At 53.9% G+C, this 20,323-nt stretch overlaps 2 protein-coding genes across 2 annotated transcripts in view; one reads left to right on the top strand and one right to left on the bottom strand.

The window, feature by feature from the left end:
• RIMS4 (regulating synaptic membrane exocytosis 4) overlaps positions 1–11,373 on the top strand; it is a 52,961-nt gene extending 41,588 nt beyond the window's left edge. Inside the window, exons 3-6 of the mRNA XM_070420877.1 lie at positions 4,216–4,328; positions 4,559–4,660; positions 5,308–5,447; positions 7,024–11,373. Coding sequence (XP_070276978.1) covers positions 4,216–4,328; positions 4,559–4,660; positions 5,308–5,447; positions 7,024–7,242 — 574 coding nt within the window. The 3' untranslated portion in view covers positions 7,243–11,373. The remainder of the gene's footprint in view (positions 1–4,215; positions 4,329–4,558; positions 4,661–5,307; positions 5,448–7,023) is intronic.
• KCNK15 (potassium two pore domain channel subfamily K member 15) lies at positions 10,780–17,365 on the bottom strand. The gene is made up of 2 exons (XM_070420875.1): positions 17,083–17,365; positions 10,780–13,023 (listed from the first exon to the last, which is right to left on the bottom strand). The coding sequence occupies exons 1-2, from the start codon at positions 17,363–17,365 to the stop codon at positions 12,332–12,334; spliced, it is 975 nt and encodes a 324-aa protein (XP_070276976.1). The 3' UTR covers positions 10,780–12,331.
• Positions 17,366–20,323: the final 2,958 nt, after the last annotated feature.

The raw sequence follows: 20,323 nt of genomic DNA on the forward strand, positions 1-20,323 counted from the left end.
TCAGGATTGTGTGAAGCTGTGTATCCTGGCCTGTAATCAGTTCTGCTACATCGCTTGTTTTGAAAATGTGAATTTGTTCCAACACGATTGAAATATTAGGGAATAATTTAGCATAGCACACATTTTGCCTTTGCTCAGGTACGATTTCATCCACAAGGAACGGTAGGTGAACACAGAAAATTTGCATCCATGTAGGAAAACACAAAACACACACACACCTCAAACATAACCTGCTCCCTCAGCTCCCGTGTGTCATCCTATCCACACCCGGTGTTTCTGTCCATTTCAGCAGCCTTCCTTCCCCTTCACACTAACTCCCAGGCTGCAATCCTTCTCACACTCACTTCCACAAGCAAACTTCAGGGCATCTTCAAAGTAAAGCAGCATATTTATTGTAGTATTTCTGCATCTCTTAACCATTCAACATGTGCAAGACCGTGCTACCATTTTTACTATGTTCCTGTCTTTCTTTTTTTGGATGTGATACTGACATAATATTTGGGTGTTGTGCCATAACCCCACTTTCCCCATAAGCTCTGTGATTTTTATTGTAGGATTGTGCATGCACAGTAATGTTTAGGAATATATATTTCGTGTTATTGCAGAACTGACATCATGATAGGCTCAGCAAACCTGTGGGAAGGTGGATGGACAGTGGATGTGTGAGGCAGGTGGTGAATGGATGGACAGAGACTCATACACCGCCCAAGCCTTTCCGAATCAGGAAGGCTGTGCAGCCTTTTAATTTCGGATGCAACTGGGACAGGTGATCTATCTGGAAAAGAGTCAAACCCCCAATAACTCAATTACCTCTTTAACCATGGAGAGCATGGAAAATCCAGGGCCAAACAGAGGTCGAGGATTAATAATAAAAGACAAATGGGTTTCAGCTCCTCAAACAAAACTAACAGGATTTGAAATGCAGATAATCTCATTTCACCATTAACACAAGATAAAACGCCAGTAGAGAACGGGTTGCAATCCTGTTTCAAGCCTCTGTGTGCCATGTGCCGCTGGGAGGACCGCCTGCTGCAGCCCCCATGCGCCCCACCCCAGGCCCGGGCTTGGTCTCAGGCATCCAGATGTTGCACTTCCTAACAGATCTGGAATCAGAAATGCCAGGAAAATGCCAAAGAGGGAGATGAGGCTCTTCCTGTCTGGGTAGCAGGCCACAGTATCTCAATCCTTTATCCCATTTGCCAGGTCCTGGGCCAAGCACCTTGCCTGCATTATCTCACTGCCTCTCCCCAACAACTCAGCAGGGCGATTACAACTTATTCCCATCTTCTACAGCTCAGAGAGGGTGCACAGCCCTGGAATTCAGGGTCTATATTATGCCCAAGTCCAGTCTTTACTGTATTTCCCCAGTTTGGGGCCAGCTAAAGGATGCAGCAGTGAACATTTATTGAATTCCTACTACCAGGCATAGTCTATGTAGTAGCATGTATGGTAATAATTCAACAAGCTCTTGGCAAATGGACCCAATGAGCAGGCATTTTCAGCACTCACCCCCGGAATGGCTGCGCACTGTCCATGAGGTCGGTGTGGTCTTGTTTGCAGATAAGAAGATTCAAGTGCAGACACACCAGCAGTTGGCTGGGAGGAGTAGGAGCAGGTCTGACTTTGCATCCACCGCCTTCCGTCCTACTCCTGGAAGACCTTGAGGTGGAGTGGGGTCTCCCATGCAGCTGGCCCTCTGGCCAGCAGGGACCTGCCACCTCTGTATTCTTCCTTCCTCCAGCCCCATGGAGGATGTGATAACCTGTTCAAACCCGTTCAGGGTTTCTGGGGCGTCTGCTTGGTTCCTTGGCAGCCGGCGAGGCACCCTGGGATGGGAAATCAGGCAGCCGCCCAGATATTATAAACAATTACTGCTAATTACCAGGGCTGCCAGTTCCCCATTGTCTGCTCACAATCTCACCAGGAACCGAGGAGCCGACAATGACGATGTTGGAGGAAACTTTCAATTTCAGGCTCCGCTTGGGAGGCTGGGCCCCTTCAGTGACTTGGAATTTAAGAGGCACTGACTTTTTCCAGGCCTTTGGAGCCCCCAGGCCCTTCCTCAGATGGCCAGGAGGTTGGGGTGGAAAAGAGACAGATGTGGAGGGAGAGAGCCTGGGTCTTCGCTGTGGTGCTGTTCATGAAGGGTCTCTGGGTTTGCAAGAATAATAGGTACTCATTTCTATGCCCAGATATTTAAGTTATTTTTCCCGTACTTTCTCTGTGTTGCTGTTGCATAATTGTTGAGCTAAGAGATTCAGGAGCCCGACTGCTTGGATTCAAATGCCACTCTGCCTCTGTCTGGTCTTCTCTTGATGCAGCGGGAACAGGTGCTCCACTTGGAGGCATGGAGAGTCTCACAGCTTCACTTCACAGGATACCTGGCAGCCATTGCTGCAGGGCATCGTGCCTTTTGCTCAGCCCCACCCAGTAAGAAGATGGCCACAGTCCTCTCTGCTTTCAGATTCCAGACCCAGCTGGGGTTCCCTGCCATCCCTCAGCATCGCCAGCCCAGCTCAGGGACCCAGCCTTCCTCCAGGATCCTCCAGCTTCTCTGGCCCTTCCCCTCCCACCCTGACCTCCTCTGCTCTCCCAGGCTGGGGTTTTTTGTTTGCTTGTTTATTTGGAGGCAGGGCAGCCTAGTTTTGCACCTATCCTTCTAAGTCTCTTTCTTCTTAGATTTGAAGCTCAAAAGCCAGGAATCTGACTGTCTTATTTCCTGGCTACGGCCTGGATGGGGAAAAGGGGTGGTAGGAAATCATGAAAATGATGCCCAGCCATTGTGACTCAGTGGTTAAGCTTCGACCGAGGAACTAAGAGGTCACTGGTTCAATTCCCAGTTAAGGCACATGCCCGGGTTGTGGGCTCGATCCACAGTAGGGGGCGTGCAGGAGGCAGCCTGTCGATGTTTCATCAGTGTTTCTACCTCTCTATTCCTTTCCCTTCCTCTCTCTAAAAGTCAATATAAACATATATACATATATAAATATATGAAAATGAGAAGCATACAGGCTAAAATGTGAAATTCTTATCCTACAGCAACTCTGCCGATAACTTAAGTAAAAACCGAATTTATTAGAATGATACTGGTTGTCTCACCTGGTTGAGGAAGAGCTGAGCAGCCAGGACTAGGTTGCTAGTAGTTTGAGGCCCTTTGCGAGGATAGGCCATTCACATGGCTCAGACCTAGGAGATGGGAATTTTATTATTCCCCTTTCAGAGAAAATTAACGAAAATAGGCTTAAGCAAAGGACATTATTATAATTGTTGTTGTTATTACAATTGATTTGTGTAACTAAAAAAGAAATGATGTAGTTTTTGCTTCAGGCAGAGCTTGATCCAGGAGCTCATGCAGTACCACCAGTTTGATGGCTTCATTCATGAACACCAGGTGGTAGCAAGATGGCTGCCTGAGGCTCCAGTCCGGTTCAGGTTCAAGTCTGGTGGGAAAAGAGAGCTTCTCACTCCCTACAGTTCAAAGAAAGCTTCCCAACCAGATTCTTGTGGGCCGAATTGGCCACGCACCTGTCTTTGAGCCAGTCACTGACCAAGGGAAGGATTGGTCAGGATGAGCTCACACCAGCCTCTGGAGCCAGATCTGCTCCACTCCGTGGGAATCAATACCTCAGGGAGGGGGCTCCCCAAAGGAGATTTGAGATCTTGTTCCCAAAGGAACAGGATAAACATTGGGCAGCCTACAGCAGCAACGAATGTAGGACCTCCAAGGTCCAGCCACTGGTCCCATGGATCTCAAACTGTCAGGTGTGAATGACTCTTCTGGGATCATGTGAAAAGGCAGGTTCTGCTTCAGCAGCTGGGGGTGGAGAGGGGCCCAGTTCTGTTTCTGATGAGCCCTCAGGTGATGCTGGTCCCTGGACCACGCTGAGTATCATTAAACCATAAGAGCCAGGCACCAACAGCATCATCTCCCCACATGCCTACAACCACCTCAAGAGGCAGGTATCACCTTACCCATTTCATGGAGGTGGAACCTAAGGCTGGGCGAGGAGAGATAGGGAGATGGTACAGGAGAGTTTAGGGCCACAGAGATAGAAGGGAGGGAGAGGCAGGGCATGTGTCTGCCTGAGGCGGGTGATAGATGTGGACGGAATCACCGTGGCATGAGGGACATTCTAGAGTTGACTACCTGAGTCATCTGAGTCCTTGGTTGGCTCCTGGGAACAGTTGTTTTTATCTCATCTTTTCTTTTTACAGCCTTAACTACGGGGGAGTCTGCCTGGCATCGGATGCACAGTTCAGTGACTTCCTGGGCAGCATGGGGCCAGCGCAGTTTGTGGGCCGCCAGACCCTGGCCACCACACCGATGGGTAAGTGCCCCAAGATCTGTTCCTAAGGGGGCGTCCCATGGGAAGGCTTGCGTCACCCCTTCTTCCCCTCTGTGTTGGCTGCATTTGCTGGAGCCTGGGTATGTGGTGTGGGAGTAATTTGGGGCTGGGAGCAGAAGAAGGGGATTTAACCCTAAGCAGATAGGAAGGTCTGAGTCCTTGATTGACCTTTGAAGCCACTTCCCAGTCTCATCTGTTGAGGCCTCTTGCAGGGGACGTGGAGATTGGCTTGCAGGAGCGGAATGGTCAGCTCGAAGTGGACATCATCCAGGCGCGGGGACTGACGGCCAAGCCAGGCTCCAAGACACTGCCAGGTGTGGTGTGCCCTCCCCACTGCAAGGTGGGGTGGAGGTTGGGGAGTATGTCTGGAGGGATATGTGAGTGTAGAAGAGAGAATATTGAGCCCCACTGTGGAGGACTCCTTTGTCTCAACTGTAGTGACTCACAAAGAACTGGTGACTCAGGGTTTGTTCTGGGGACTCAGTTGAGATTGTCATCTGACCTTCTCGGCTGACCTTGTCAGCACCCCTACTGACCAAGGTAAGGATTGGTCAGGATGAGCTCACACCAGCCTCTGGAGCCAGGTCTTTCCTGCTTATGATTATACCCTGGTGCCTGGTAGGGTGCTTGGCACGCAGGGGGAGATCAGAAAACATTTGTTCAGTGAATGGGTAGCGATGAATGTATAAGCCAGGGAAGGAGAGGGTGAGTCAGTGACAGAGAAAGGAAACAGGTGAGTACAGAGTGAGCAGGGGAAGGTAGGGGACCTCCTGTGGGGGTGGAATAGGCCCCACCACCCTACCACCCACACCTACCACCGGGCTTGGTCCTATTGTCTCCTCCCATGGCCCCAAGGGGGCACTCTGATCCCCATTGGTGGTGGGCACCCTCCCCCTGCTGTGCCTTGTGCCCACCATTGGAGGCCCACACACCAACTTACCCTGCTGGCTTCTGTTCCCAGCGGCCTATATCAAGGCCTACCTGCTGGAGAATGGCGTCTGCATTGCCAAGAAGAAGACCAAAGTTGCTCGCAAGTCATTGGACCCACTGTATAACCAGGTGCTGCTGTTTCCTGAGAGTCCCCAGGGCAAAGTCCTGCAGGTGAGGGGTGTGTGTGTGTGTGTGTGTGTGTGTGCGCGCACGCACCTGCACACTATTAGAGGGAGAGGGAGGTGCCCCTGGGGAGGGCCTCACCTGGAGGAGGTAGAGTGCTATGGTTGATCAGAGCTCCACAACTTGCTGTGCAACTTTGCACAAGTTTCTTTGAGCCTCAGGTTCTTCATCTGCAAAATGGGGACATTAGTAGTACCTACTAATAATAGTGACAGTAGCAGTGAAATGTGTGCTTTGTGTAAGGAAAGTATTTGCAAGTTTGGCCTATCATAAGTGCTCTACAAATGGCTCCCATCACCACAATCATCATTATTATATCATCATCATCAACCTCTGGAAGCCAGGGTGTGCCTGAAGCACAGCAGTAATAAACTGGGAGCCTTTTGAGTATCCCGACATGTGTTCGGCCCTCTGGCCATAAGGAGAATCCTAGTGGTGACTGAAACCTGGAGCAAGAATCAGCTGCCCATTGTGGGTACAGGCAGGGCCCGGGTGAGACGCCTGCAGAAGCCATGTGCCTGTCCTCTTGGCGCTGTCTTTTGGGCATGTGTGGCTTGTACCTGATTTCTCGCTCCTCACCTGGGCAGGCAAAGCAAATGAGGATGGAGCCAAGGTTACAAATTGCCATGACAGTGGGACTTTGCTAAACTGAGAAGCCCAGGTCCTGTCTAGGACAGAGTTTTCAACCTGTGGGTTGAGATCCATCAGTGAATTGTGAACTCAGTTTAGCTGGTCTCAACAGTTTTGTGTTTTGTTTTTCAATGGAATGGATAGGAGAGAAAATATTTCTCACGCATAGTAAGGTAAGTCTTCTTTCGTGGGACACTCCCTTCAACTGTGAAGCCCAGGTGTGCACAAAAATGTTAGCAAAGCCTTGGTTGGTGTAGCTCAGTGTTAGAGCATCAGCCCTAGCACTGAAGGGTTGCAGGTTCGATTTCCGGTCAAGGGCACATACCTAGGTTGCAGGTTTGATCCCCAGCCTGGGTTGGAACACATGGCACATGCAGGAGGCAACCAATTAATGTTTCTCTCTCCCTCCCCTTCCCTCCCTTAGACTCTCTAAAAAAAAAAAAAAAAAAAAAAAAAAAAAATCCATGGAAAAAAATATCCCTAGGTGAGAATTAACAACAACAAAAAAGTCTGCAGAAACCCTTCAAATACAATTTAAAACAACCAGAAGGTCATCCAGATACCGCATGTACTGGCCACTTTTTAAAACTTTGTTTCACAAGGAGGGTTCTGGGGCTATGGAAGCAGAGGGCCCACGGGGGAAGCAGGGAGGGAACTCAGGATGTAGGGTCAGCCCTCGACTTGGACGCGTGTAGAGCATGAATGGAACACAGAGGGCAAGACTGGAGGCAGAAAGCCATCTAGGCGAACAATGATTGAAGTACTGGCGTCAGGATAATAGGGTGAACTTGAGGGATTTTAAGGTTGAGCAATTGTAAGGTGGTTGAATCCACAGGACTCGGAGGTGAATTGGGCATAAGGGTTACCCCAGGGTCTGTTTATGGACCCGTGAGTGGATTGGATGATGGGAACCATTGTGTCTCTTGCCCCACAGGTGATCGTGTGGGGCAACTATGGACGGATGGAGCGGAAGCAGTTCATGGGTGTGGCCCGAGTGCTGCTGGAGGAGCTGGACTTGACCACCCTGGCCGTGGGCTGGTACAAGCTCTTCCCCACCTCCTCCATGGTGGACCCAGCCACAGGCCCCCTGCTCCGGCAGGCATCCCAGTTGTCCCTCGAGAGCACCGTGGGGCCCTGCAGTGAGCAATCTTAGTGCCAGGAACGTGGAGGGGCTCCCTGAGATGGCCTGGAGACCACCCAGCCCCGACCTGGGACCCCAGGCCCAGGGGCATCTTGAACAGAGGAGGACGGGGTTCTCCCCCACAGTGGGGAAGCAGAATAGGGAGACCTACCCCCCTTGGACCCTCCTCACCCTTCTTTGCCTCCTATCCCCTGAGACCTTTCCTTTCCCAGTGGGATTGGCTGCACTTTTGACTTGGCCGGTTCTTGACCTGGTGGATGTGGCTGCAATCCGAAGAAGGGAAGACTGAGGTGGCAGAGCAAACCACTCTCCTGCCCCAGACACTATCTGACTGCTCCCCCCTTTGCCTCCTCGGAAGCTCGCTCCCTGGAGCCAAGTCCAGAACCCAGCAGCCATCTCCATGGTGCCAACTACCAGCAAGTGTCTTTCCTGCGGCACCGGGTTCAGGCAGCTACACCTGCCCCAAAGCTGATGGGGCAGCTTTGCAAGGATCCGGAGCCAGCTCCGAGGGGCCCTGAGCCCCCCGCTTAAAGAGGAGCTCCGGCCTCCCTCCGCCTGCCTGTGGAAGAAGCTTTGCCGCAGCCTGTCCAAGTCCATCTGTCTGTCCCCTCCTGCCTGCCTCTCTTCCAGTGGAATTGGGGTCCAGCAGGGACCAAAGGAAAGGAGGAGGTGCCCAGGGCCTGGCACAGACCCTCCGGGGTGCCCTGCTCTGTGCGATTGAAACAAGTTGCTGTGAAAACTGTGGGACTGGAAGGAACTTTGTCATCTGGGTTTTGGGGGAGGAGCTGTGGGACCTTCATTTCTCAGAACCCCAAGCCCAGAGGGCTCACAGTCTCTGCATTTTGGGGTGTTGGATTGGAGAGGGAATCTAAGGAAAGCTGGGGTTGGGATTGGTGGTGCCAAGGTGAGGGTCTCCCAAATAGGAGAATCCCTTCTTGTTGGATGAGGTCAAAAGTCATCTTGCCTATTCCTTTGCCTCCAGGCTAGGGGCCTGGAGAGGCCACAGATCTCCCCTATTTTAGTCTTTTTAAACAAACCCTGTGTACTAAGGGCAGCACCCACTGCCCTGGCCTCAATTACCTTGGCTCAAGGAGAGAAAGAGAGGAGGTATGAGTCAAAGAACTGAGATTCCTTCTCAAGCAGGGCCTGGGTAGCTGCCTTCCTGGCCCAGCCCTCCCCGGGGCCCACGGAAGCCCTTTTGCATGCTGGGGAGGACTCGGGCTGGCCCCTCTTTATAGAAGCACATTTCTGCCACCTCCCCTGGGAGGCACCCAGCGGTCCACCACCCCTCATTACCCAGTCCCTGCTGTGTAGGGCGTAGTCCAGGTTAGCTGGGTAGTTAGTGTTCTAAGCCCCGGGCCTGTCCTTAGCTCGCACGTAGTTTTCACAGAGTCCCAGGGTGGAGTGGAGAGGAGACACAAGAACATTCCAGGAGACCACGGTCTCCTTGCTGGCCTGGGCCGTGGCTCAGGAGGCCAGCCCTCCTTCTCCCCCTGCCTTCCCCTCCCCCTGTAGGATTGTAGCTGGAGCTGCCCACTATACTCAGATGTTCTGATTTATTATCCTTGGTACTGATTTTATTTATGAAGCATTCCTGAGGATGTGGGCCTTGGTGGAGGGGGCCTGGACGCTATTAGAAGGGGTGGTTTTCCTCTGAGGACACCCAGCTGTGTCCACTCCCACCTTATCCCTGGTTCCACTATAGGCTGCTGACCAGGTGATTCTTTCACCTGGAATTCCTTAGCCCCGCCTCCACCCCCACCTCTACGCACCCCCCTCCCCCCCCTCCCAGGCCTGTTTGAGCCCTGGGCATCCTTTAAAGTCTGGTTGAGTTCAGTTGCCTCCATGGAGCCTCTCACACTGCATTAGGAAAGGGTGATGAAAAGGCCCCTGAGGCCTTCAGATCTCCCGGGGTTTGTGGGGGTGGAACCCCAAGACTTGGTCAGGAGGCAGCTGGGCTCTGGATGGACTCGCATCTGAGGCCCAGAATCTCCCCTCACTGTTTGTTTGTTTGTTTTAACCAGTGTGATTTCTCTGGCGTTCGTTTATTACTCGGCATTTGGAATATTTTGAGCCAGGAGAGCGCCTTCTCTCTCTGCAGCTGTCACTGCTCTGGTTGTACAGGGGTCGCTTTCAAAGACGGGGCAGCGCCTGCTGTCCCAGCCAGAGGGAGAGGAGGCTCGGTGCTCCCCAGCCTGAGCCCCCCTCTGGTGTCTGCACAGCATTCATAAAGAGGGAGAGCGCTCCAAAGCAATAACAACATCCTGGGGGTGGTCCCCAAGGGCCCCCTCGCTGATTTTCTTGTTTGTTCTGTGAAATCTCAGCTCACCTCCTGGAGGGGTGGGTGGGTGGGGGCTGGAGCCCTTTTTCTTTGTATCATTGTTGTAAGCACATTCCCCCTTCTAAGGAGCTCTGACCCCCCCCACCCCCCCCACCCCCCCACCCCCACCCCCCATTTAGCGTGGGAACCACCATGTCCTCACCCAGGGATAGGGGCTTGGGGAGGGGGTGACTATGCTCATTATTAGCTTTGGGAACCTTCAAGGTCATCCTGTCCCCACTGCTGTCAGATCCTTTGCAGCTCAAACTCCCCCATTTGGACAGGATCAGAGAGGGCAGAGTTGGGGGAATCAGGTGGGGAGGGGCTGGGTCTCTAGGGGAACCGAGTTTATTTTTCAATCTCTGGTCCAAAGGTCACACGCAGAGGTAGAGTGGGGTTAGTCTTCTCCAGAATCTGCTTTTCATACTAAAGGGAAAGGGGCTTTGGGACCATTAGTAAAGTCGTTTCCATTTTACAGACTAGGAGAGAGGCCAGTGCAGGAATTACACCTGTAAGTTCAGTGGGCCTCCTCCTACCTGAGGCGGCACTGGAGCCGGGGCAGGAGGACTCCTCAGTAAATCAGAACAGGGTTCCATTGTGCTTCCTTCCTTCACGGGACGGGAGACGATTGCTCCAGGGCATGTCTGCTAAGGAAAGTAGTTGTGGCCTTTAAGCCCTGGTTCATCCAGTCCTGCTTGGTTCCATCTCTACGGGCCAGGAATTTTTCTGGGTTTGGGGAAGAGGATTTGCTATAGAGATCTAGCTCTCCTGGGGGCCTGGCCCAGCTGACTGAGGATTTGGTCCAGGCCTTGGTGACTGGGTGGGGGCTCCCACGGAGGGGCCATAACCCTCTAGGACCAACTCGAGGGAGGTAAGAAGCTCACTTCCTGCGGGGGGCTGCGTGGGTGTGAGGCCGCTCGGGTACACCTCATCTCACGGAGATCCTCACACCTCCAGATGTAATATCTGATCTTCCTGTTGTTTTTTGTTTTCAAAGTGCTTTTACCCTTACAGGATCCCCTGGGCAGTAGGTGGGGGTCCCTTATCAGCCCCATTTTTAAAGAGGGGGAAGCTGAGGCCCTGGGAGGGGAAGGTACCTGCTAGGGTCCCACTGTGAGTGAGTGGCTGAGCACAGACTGGAGCTCAGTCCTCCCAACAGCTCAGAGCTCTTTCTTCTGCGCTGGTAAGTACAGCAGTTTCGGGGGTGGCTGTGCACTCTACAAGCTGATTCACCATCCAGGTCCTTAAACCAGGAGCTCCCGGGCACACTTCGGTGTTCAGAACAGCACGTAGCCCCCTTCCCTTGGAGCACAGCTGTTGCGTCAGGCAAGGCCACCTGTGTTTATTTATTGAGCAGCAGCGTTGTGCCAGGCCCAGGGGACCGAGCCATCCCCGTTTCCCTGTGAGGACCCCCACAGCCCTCAGGGAGGGCCCCGTGTCTGTGTGGCAGCACCTCAGTGATGGGAAGCTTTCGTGTCCATGAGCTCATCTGACTCACAAACCCCGTAGGGAGGCTGGTCGTGCCCATTTTACTCATGGCTTCTGTGAGAGCAAAGTGGAGACTTGAACCCAGGGCCTCAGACATCAGCTCTGGAGCCCTTTCACTCTTCAACTGCCTCCTGAGGGGGTGGCAGGAAGGCAGGACCCGGGTTCCTCAGGCTGAGGCCTCTCCATCCACCAACCTTCCCTTCATTCCCTCTCCAGGAGCGGGAGCCGCTCGGGCCTTTGGGGAGGGAGGGTTTCCAGCCCTGGGGTTGGAGTGGGTCACGTTGCATTATGTTCATGACCATGTAGCTCATGTTGACAATTAAAGTTTTTGGCTTTTCTAACTTGTCTTGCTCTGCTTTGTGTTGAGGCCGTTCTATCTGGGAAGCTAGGGCAGCTGTTTTAAGGAGCTGAGGCTGCAGGATGTCAGCATGTCCCACCATGGCCTTTTGTGATGCCCCCCTTGGTCCTGACCCGGGGCCCCTTCCAGGGATGCGTAGGAGGGAGCAGGATTCTAGGTGAACCCAGTCATTTTACAGATGAGATTTAACAGAGGACCAGTTAGGGGATGAGATTTACCAAAGTCACATTGCGTGCAGGTGACTAGCAGGTCCCAGATCTCACAACTCCCAGACGAGAGTTTGTCTCACAGCAGCCCGTCATGTCCAGGGGGCCTCAGTGACATGGTGGGTGTCAGCAAGGCCCCCTTCTCCCGAAGTGGGGCTGGCCCAGGACGAAGAGCATCAGCTGGGGTGGGGAGTGCGCCGCAGTCCCACCTGGGCATTCCTCTCTATGTGCTGAGCAAAGGAGCAAGACAGTTTTAACAGGGCAGCGATTTGCCCGCTGGTCCACACTGGGCAGCAGATGGGGCCTTCCTATCAGTCCATAGCCTTCCTGGCTTCTCATGGTGTGAGCAGCTGGCCTCACGGGTAGGATGCCAGTCACGAAAACCATGCATTTTCCCTGCAACACAAAAACCTGCCTCTTCCGCAGCAGGACAGCCACCTGTGTCCACTCCAGAGGGCCAGATAGTGTGGCCACGCCTTCCTAAAACAACTTGGACTGTAGGGATTTGCACCTCCTGGGTGACTTTAGAATCGTAATTGTGCTTATGACACGACTTGAATATATTTTTGGATGTGAGAGAGGGGCTAATAGCCACAGAAGGGAATGCGAACCTGCTTGTGGCAGAAGATGGCATTGCAGCCGAGGCCCCTCACCCCTCTCCAAGCTCTGGGGAGAGGGGGGGCACCGACAGGTTAACCCAAACCCTCGACCCCAACGGGGGTAGGGTTGTCAGATGGACTTCCGCCGGGCGGGGGGCCTGCCTGCCCCGCCGCGGCCACCCATAGCCCCCGGGCTCGCGGGGGGCGAGAAGCCCAGATTGTCGCGGGCCCACATCTCCAGCTGGTGGATGCGGTAGGAGACGGAGGAGCCCCCGGGGCGCGCCGGGCGGCGGCTCTCGGGCGCCCCCAGGCGGAGCGGGCTGGCGCGGCGAGCAGAGCGCTCGGGCGCGTCGGTGCTGGCCGCCAGGAAGCGCAGGACCACGAGGTTGAGGAAGGCGCCGATGACCGTGAGCCCTAAAAGGATGTAGAGAAAGCTGAAGGCCACGTAGGGCGGCTTCCTCTGTAGCGCCTCGTCGCTCTGCAGCGCCACGAAGTCGCCGAAGCCGATGGTGGTGAGGGTGATGAAGCAGTAGTAGTAGGCATGGAAGAAGGTCCAGCCCTCGAAGTGCGCGAAAGCGGCGGCCCCGAGGGCCAGCGTGGCCGCGCACACCAGCAGCCCGGCCACTACCATGTTCTCCGTGGACACGTGCGGACGCCGCAGGCCCAGGCAGCGCTTGGCCGCCAGCAGGAGGCGCCGCACCAGCGCATTCAGCCGCTCGCCCAGGCTCTGGAAGGTGACCAGCGTCAGGGGGATGCCCAGGAGCGCGTAGAACATGCAGAAGACCTTGCCCGAGTCCGTGCCGGGTGCGGCGTGGCCATACCCTGGAGGGAGAGTGGAGGGGGAGGGTCGGTGAGTACCTGGTGCCATCTAACAACACTGTGGCCCTCGGCCTGCCTGCGGGCCTCCCATTCCCCCAAAGCGGGCTGAGCAACTTGACAATGCTAGTTCTACCTATCCAGCACCTTCTCTGGCTTCCAAACCTTGCACGGCTATCCGTTATCACCCCAAACTGTAAACAACCAAAATGTTCCTGGACTGGAAAACGGATAAATAATCCGAAGTACATCCATACAGTGGAATTCTGTGGAGCAATAGAAAGGAATGGACTGCGGTTATCTGCAGCAACAAAGGACGAATCTCACATGTATTATGCGGAAGCCAAGCTCAAAAGGTACAAACTTTATGCTTCCAGTTAAATGTTACGCTGGCAAAAAAAAACGATGGAGACAGAGAGCAGATCTGTGGTTGCCAGTCATTGAGCCGGAGGAGGGGTTACCTACAGAAGAGGGGGTGACAGGACTTTGGAGGGGGATGGAGAGGTTCTGTCTCCATCTCGGCTGGCTGGACTTGATTTGTCAAAACCCACAGAAGTATGCACTGAAAGATGGTGAGTTTTACTGTATGTAAATTGTGTTTTGATTTTTTTTTAAGGTGAAATCTTCCGTGGCTCCCAGTACTCACAGGGTAAAGAACTAGTTCTCACATGGTGTCGAGCTCCTTTGTGATCTGAAACCCCCTCACCTCTCCAGACCCCATGCTGCTTCCCCAGCCAGCATGACCCACCACCTGCCTTTTCTCCTGTCCCCGCTCCCACCACCACCCCCTTCCCCCCGCCCCCCCCCCCCCCCCCCCCCGTTGCCCTATCTGCCCTGCCCCAGGCCACTCTTCCTTCCCAGATCTGCCCCAAGCCCCCTTTCACTAAACACCTCTTTAGTCTGGGGGAGCGATTCTCCCCTCGGTCCCCTCAACTGGTGTAGGGCACCTGAGACAAGTGGATATGTGTGTTTTCCAGGAGAGGGGAGTGAAGGCTTTCATGATCTTCTCAAAGGGCCCCGTGACCCAGGAGAAGTCAGGTAGCCCTTCCCCAACAGAATATGTCCCCTCTAGCACACTGGCCCCACTGGCCAGAACGTAAAACACCAGGCCCTTTGACTTATGCAATTCCACGGTGAGGAAGTTAGCCCTCCAAAACAGCGGTCGCCAACCTTTCGGACCTCACGGACCACCGGTTGGCGACCCCTGCTCCAAAACACATAGTGATGTATGCACACGGTTATCATCGAAGCATTGTTGCTCTTGGTGAAAATTTTGGACAACCCAAGCGTCCATCAGCAGGGGCCTGGTTAACTAAATCACGGTGCCATCCAAAGGATGGAATATTACACAACAGGTTCCAGCCAGGGCTGATTTTGCCCCTGAGGGGGAATTTGGCAATGTCTGGAGACACTTTTGGTTGTGACAACTGGGAGGTGGTGGCTGCGTGCTTCTGGCATCTTGTGGGTAGAGGCGGGGTACTGCTAAGCACCGGCCATGCACAGGACAGCCCCACAACAAAGACCCCTTCAGTCCCAAATGCCAGTTGTGCCAAGGCGGAGAGGAGCTCCTATGCGGCCATGAAAAAGATGACACAGCGCTGGAGGGACTGATATAAAAATATCACCAAAATGTAGTGTGGGGTGAAAGTCGATTTATGGCGGTTGGTACTCGAAACGCAGTTTATTCTTGTATTACTATTCGTTAATTATTGCATTATTTTCCATACAAACAACTGTAAACGTTCTTTTGCCCCACTCTGTATATAAGTTAAAAAAGCAAGATACAAAACGGTGTGTATATTGTCATGTCTCTGTAATGTGTGTGTTTTAAAGGAATATAGAGGCAGAGACTATATCTAGGAGGACACACAAGAAACCAGTAACTATTTAATCCAGGGAAAGGAATTTATGGGCTGAGGGGCAGGGTAAGAGGGAGACTTCCTTTTCATTTTATACCTTTTTGGACCACGTAAGTGTGTAGTGTGTACATATATAATTTATTCAAAATACCAACACAATATATGTGTTTAAAGACCTACAGGTCCACTTCCACTTTTCCAATACGTGGCCCTGTTATTGGGGCAGCGAGGGCTCTGCCCACCACCAGACTGTGAGCTCCTTGGGGCCAGAAGCCATGCCAGTCACTTCTCTGTGTCCCTAGTCACCAGTGCCTTTTACAGATTCTGGCACAGGCTAAGGGGTCAACGAAAATTTAATCATCAATAATAATAACAATGAAACCAAATTGAAGGGGGTCTGAGACAGAGGAGCCTCTTTGGGAGTAAGAGGCCGGGAAGGCTGTTTCCAGCTATGTAGGGCTATGTCGGGTTTTTGGCAGAGAGTGAAATGATAATAACTAAACATGCTGGGTACTTTACATGGGTTATCTTATTTAACCCTTTCAGTGCCTGTATGAGATGACATTGTCCCCATTTCACAGGTACGGAAATTAGGATTAGAGGGATGAAGTTGCCCAAAGGCCACCGGGCCTGAGCTCTGAGCCTCTGTCCTCCATTGCTTCTCAGTGCCTCTCTCCTGTCCTTGCGGTGCTCATGCTCCTGGGTCCTGGGTTGTCTGCAAGGCGGCCTTGTGCAGCCTGCACCACACAGCGCCCCCAAATGGCCAAAAAGGCAAAACTCCTGTTTCCCTCTTCAGTCCCTTCCCCAGGCTCCCAGATGCATGGGGGGCAGGAGGGTTACAGGGGCAGGTAGGGAGGAGAACAACCAGGAGAGGAGGCCAAACACAGCTGGGAGGCCTCCAAAGAATGTGCGGGAAAGCAGAAGAGATGGATGGGGTCCCACACCACCGGGCACAGCGACGGGGGGGGGCAGGATCTTAGACTGAGCCAAGATAGAGAAGCAGGGGTACCCATGTTGACAGAGGTCATAAGAGCTGAATGGGAGCTGGGCCCACAGTTGGCAAATAATGAATTGTCATTATTACTAATTATCAGTGCCCATTTAGCCACAGGCACTGTGCCAAGCATTTTACATGCTTGACCTCATTTAAACCTGGCAACTACCCAGTGAGGTAGGAACAATTGCATTTCTAAGTTGAGGAAACCAGGCCTCAGAGAGGTACAATCAGTTACCAGAGAAGCAGGACGGCAATAGCGATGAGAACATGTAATTGCAGAACTCGGGTTTTAGCGCCACTGCTAAACCCACAAGCTCACATTCACTTGCAAGAACGTTATAGAGACATTTCCTCCAGGCCTGGGCTTCCACCGGGGCACCTGCACATCCACAGCTGGGGCCCAGGAGCGGCTGGCACCCAGCTCGGAGCCCTGCAGAGCCTGCTTCTCTCCTTTCCTGCTTCCCCAGGCTTAGGCTCCACAGGTACCAGCCAGGCGGTGGCCATGGCAACGGCTGGCGGTCCAGATGCTGCGGAGAAAGTGCTCTGGATCCCCGAGGGTGAGGTCCAAAGCTGTGGTCATCAGTCATTCCTTTAACATGTATTTATTGAGTGTCTACTATGTGCCAGACACTGGCCATGCTGCAGTGACTAAAACAGACCAGGCCTCCGGTCTTAGGAAGTAACGGAATAACAACTACAATACAGAAATCCTTTTCTATTTTTAGTGCTTTCTATGTGTCAGGCCCCCTGCTGAGACTTTCTGCACATATTACTTCCTGGATGATAATGATCTCACCGCCGCCTGAGAGAGTGCTGATTAGCACCCCTCCTTTAAAGAGGAGAAAAGTGAGGCTCGGAGAGGTCACACAACTTGTCTCAGGTCACACAGCGAGTGTGGTGCAGCCAAGGAAGCAACTTCCGCCACTTGGGCTCCCAGGTCCCACTTGCCCTGCCTCCCCAGCCCTGGGCATTTTCTGGGCATTCCTGCGCGCCAGCCTCTTGGCACATTTGACCTACTGACTCCTCCCAGCCCAGCCTGCGTGGAATGACAGCCCTTTCGGCACAGGGAGGCAAGTGAGGCTCGGTGAGCCGCCGAAGTGACTCGTCCAAAGTCACCCAGCTGGGCAGGGACCAAGGCGGGATTCTAACCCAGGGGACCGCGGGCGGCTCGGGATGGAGCGAGCGCCCAGGGGGCTCCGGAGCGCTCACCGATGGTGGTGATGACCGTGATGGCGAAGTAGAAGGAGCCCGCGAACTTCCACTGGCGGCCGGCGCGGTGCGGCTCGGCCTGCAGCGCCAGGCGCTCCAGCTCGCGGTAGTCCTCGGCCGAGAAGCCGTACTTCCTCCGGAGCTCGCTCCGCTTCTGGGCCAGCAGCCGCTGGCGGCCGCTCTCCGCCTCGGACTCGAGCGCATCGAAGACGGCGGCGCCCACCAGCAGGTAGGACAGGATGCACAGGACCAGCGCGGCGGTGCGCACGCTCTGCTGCTTCATGGCAGCGCCCCGAACCGCGCCGTCCCGCTCCGCGCTGCGCTAGCCGCGTCCGGGCCGGGGCCATGCGCCTCGACGGCCGCCCTGTGCCCGCTCCGCGCCAGCCAGCGCCTGGGACCCGCGCTGCAGGAGCTCAGGCTGCGCGTGGCTGGAGTGGGGCACCCAGAGGCGGGGCCTCGGGGCGTGTGTGTGTGTGGCGGGCGGGGGGGGGGGGGGGGTAGCGGGGGGGGGGAGCCGAGATGGCAGGGAGGGCCGCCCCAACTGCGGCCGCCCAGCCCCTGCCACACATCTGCCTTTGTTTACCCGCTGGCGCCCTGGGGCTAATGTGTCTGCAAACAGTGACATCTGGAGCAAAGCACCCAAAGCCTGGGTCTGGCGGGGTGGGGGGAATTGGGGGAGGGGGAGACTGAGGGGGGAGGGAGGGAAGGGTTGGAGGAGGGGGGAGCCGAAGGAAAACAGAAAGGCAACTTCACACAGGCCCTTATGTGGATTTATTCTTCAGTATAATTGGAAAAGCTATAAACAGGAAAACAAATACACCAACGATCTGATTGACATTTTTAAAAAGAGCTTTCCTGGCTGTCCTGTGGGAAAGGGAAGGTGGCTGAGTGGAGGCCAAATGTGTGCTGAGGGCGGCCTGGACTAGGGGCGGCCTGGACTCGGGGCACAGCCCTGGAGATGGAGAAGCTGATGGACCTGAGATTGTTGGGGAGGTGGAGCTGGGTACACATTTCCCAGCCTCACTGGCACGGAGAAGCGGTAGCCAATGGAATGTGGGCAGAAGTGGCCTGTGCCACTTGCAGGCCTGGCCCATAAAACCCCTTCACATGCCATGCGTCACTTCTCTGTCCCCACCTGCAGGCTGAATGCAGTCTTCAGAAGAGGACGGAGCCACAGGGTGGAAGGAGCCTGGGTGCCTGAATGACATATTGCAAAGCCATCTCCCATTGCAAAGGCCTATTCTGAACTTCTGTTGTATTAATGTTATGGGGTGTTATGGGGTCAGTCTGTTACTGCAGCCAGTGTTATCCTAATGAACGGAGCAACAGGACCTGCCGATAGCTTGGGTGTGGAGGGCAAAGGGGGGCTCAAAGATAACCCCTGGGTCTTTGACCTGAACAGCTGGGTGCTTGGGAAGCCTTCCCTGGACTTCACTCACTCTCCAAGAAGTCCACTCCGGGCCCCAGCACCAAGATGACACTCGTTTCAGAGTATGGCTGGGTCTTCGTGGAGATTCTGGGCAGAGGACCAGGCAGCCTCTCCTGCAGCTGTCCGGAGCTCCTGCATCCCTGGTCTCAGCTGCAGCCTTGGCATGGATCACCTCCCCATCACTGCTCCAGCCTGTCTCTCCAAAGCCCCTCTGCACTGAATTTTCAGCTCCTTGCACAGTCCTGCTCTGCTTGGAATTGTCCTCTCCCCATCCATTCAACAGCCAGCATTTATTGAATGCCTGCCCGGGGCCAGACACAGATGGAAGCACTTTACAAGGATTAATGCCCTTAATTATCACAGTCTGTTGTGCTGTAGGTGCAGCCAGCTCACGCCCTATTCATCCTCCTGCTCTCAGTTTACTTGAACATCTCCCTTCCTAACTCCCCCCCCAGCAGCCTCTGCCTCCTGCCATCTTGTATCCCTCACACTGCATTGTGATTCTTGCATCCCATGCTTATGTTCCCTCTGAAGACAGGTATCTTGGTCACCTCTGTGTCCCCAGCACCCGGATCTGGCACAGAAAACACACCAGTGGCCTGTGGAAAAAGGAGCAGTCACAGCATGTATTTGTAGAGGCTAAGAGTGTGGACCGTACACCTCGACTGCCTGGGTTCATAGCCTACTTCTGTTTACCAGCTGTTTGAAATTAATGCCTCAGTTTTTCCACCAGTAAAATGGGGTTTAAAAAGTTCCTATCTCCTTAGGTGCTATAGTCAGCAGAATATTGGCCTCCCAGAGATGCTTATGTCCTATCCTTGGTACCTGTGAATATATCAGGTTACATCGCAAAGGGAATTCAGGTTGCAGATGGAATTAAGGCTGCTAAACAGCTGATCTTGAGCTGGGAGATGATCCTAGATTAGCTGTATGGACCCGATGTAATAGCAAGTGTCCTTGTGACTGGAAAATGGAGGCAGAAGTGGGAGAACAAGAGAGATGCAAGTTGAGAAGGACTCTGCCTGACGATGCTGGTTCTGAAGATTGAGGGAGGGGCCACAAGCCAAGGAGAATAGGCAACTTCTAGAATCTGGAAAAGGCAAGAAAATGGACCCCTCCCTAGAGCCTCCAGAACGGACTGCAGTCCTAGTGGATTTTAGCCCAATTCCACCTGTGTAGACCTCCACCATACAGAACGGGGAGATAATACATTAGTGTTGTTTAAGCTGCTAAGTTTGTGATAATTTGTCACGGCAGCAACAGGGAACAACTACAGTTGTTGTGAGGATGAAATGAGCCAGTAGATGTGATGCTCTGAGAGCAGTGTCCAGCCCTGAAGACCTGTCTAGAAGTGTTAGCCACTATTACCGATATCACAACTGAGCAATGGCCTGGGCCCATAGGGACACGGCACCCAGAGCCTGCCCCTACTTTGTTCTCCAGCAGAATTAGGGCCTAGTACCTGCGGGGGTGGGGACGGGGAGCCTTGCACCCCATTACTCCCTGGAAGCTGGACTACAGCCCAGTGGCCTAGAAGCGGGTTGCTGGCACTGCTACCTCAGCCTTATTTTTAGCAATGGCATCAGCAAGTTTGATTTTCTGATTCCCTTCCAGACTTCAGAGGAGCAGAAACCCGGGCTACAGCCCCAGACCTGGGTTGGTGGGGCACCAGGGACCTACAGCCCAAGAAGGGCCTGAGCAGAGCTTGTTGGGACCGTGTGGGGGTGGGGACGGCTTGTTCTTAGGATCAGGCTTACACCAAGGACAGTTATTGAGGTCCCGGTCATGAACATCGCTGGAGGCAATGAGACT

This window comes from Myotis yumanensis, unplaced genomic scaffold (genome assembly GCF_028538775.1).
Source record: "Myotis yumanensis isolate MYYU_CA2020_CCGP unplaced genomic scaffold, mMyoYum1.0.hap1 SCAF_7, whole genome shotgun sequence".
Lineage (NCBI taxonomy): Eukaryota > Metazoa > Chordata > Mammalia > Chiroptera > Vespertilionidae > Myotis > Myotis yumanensis.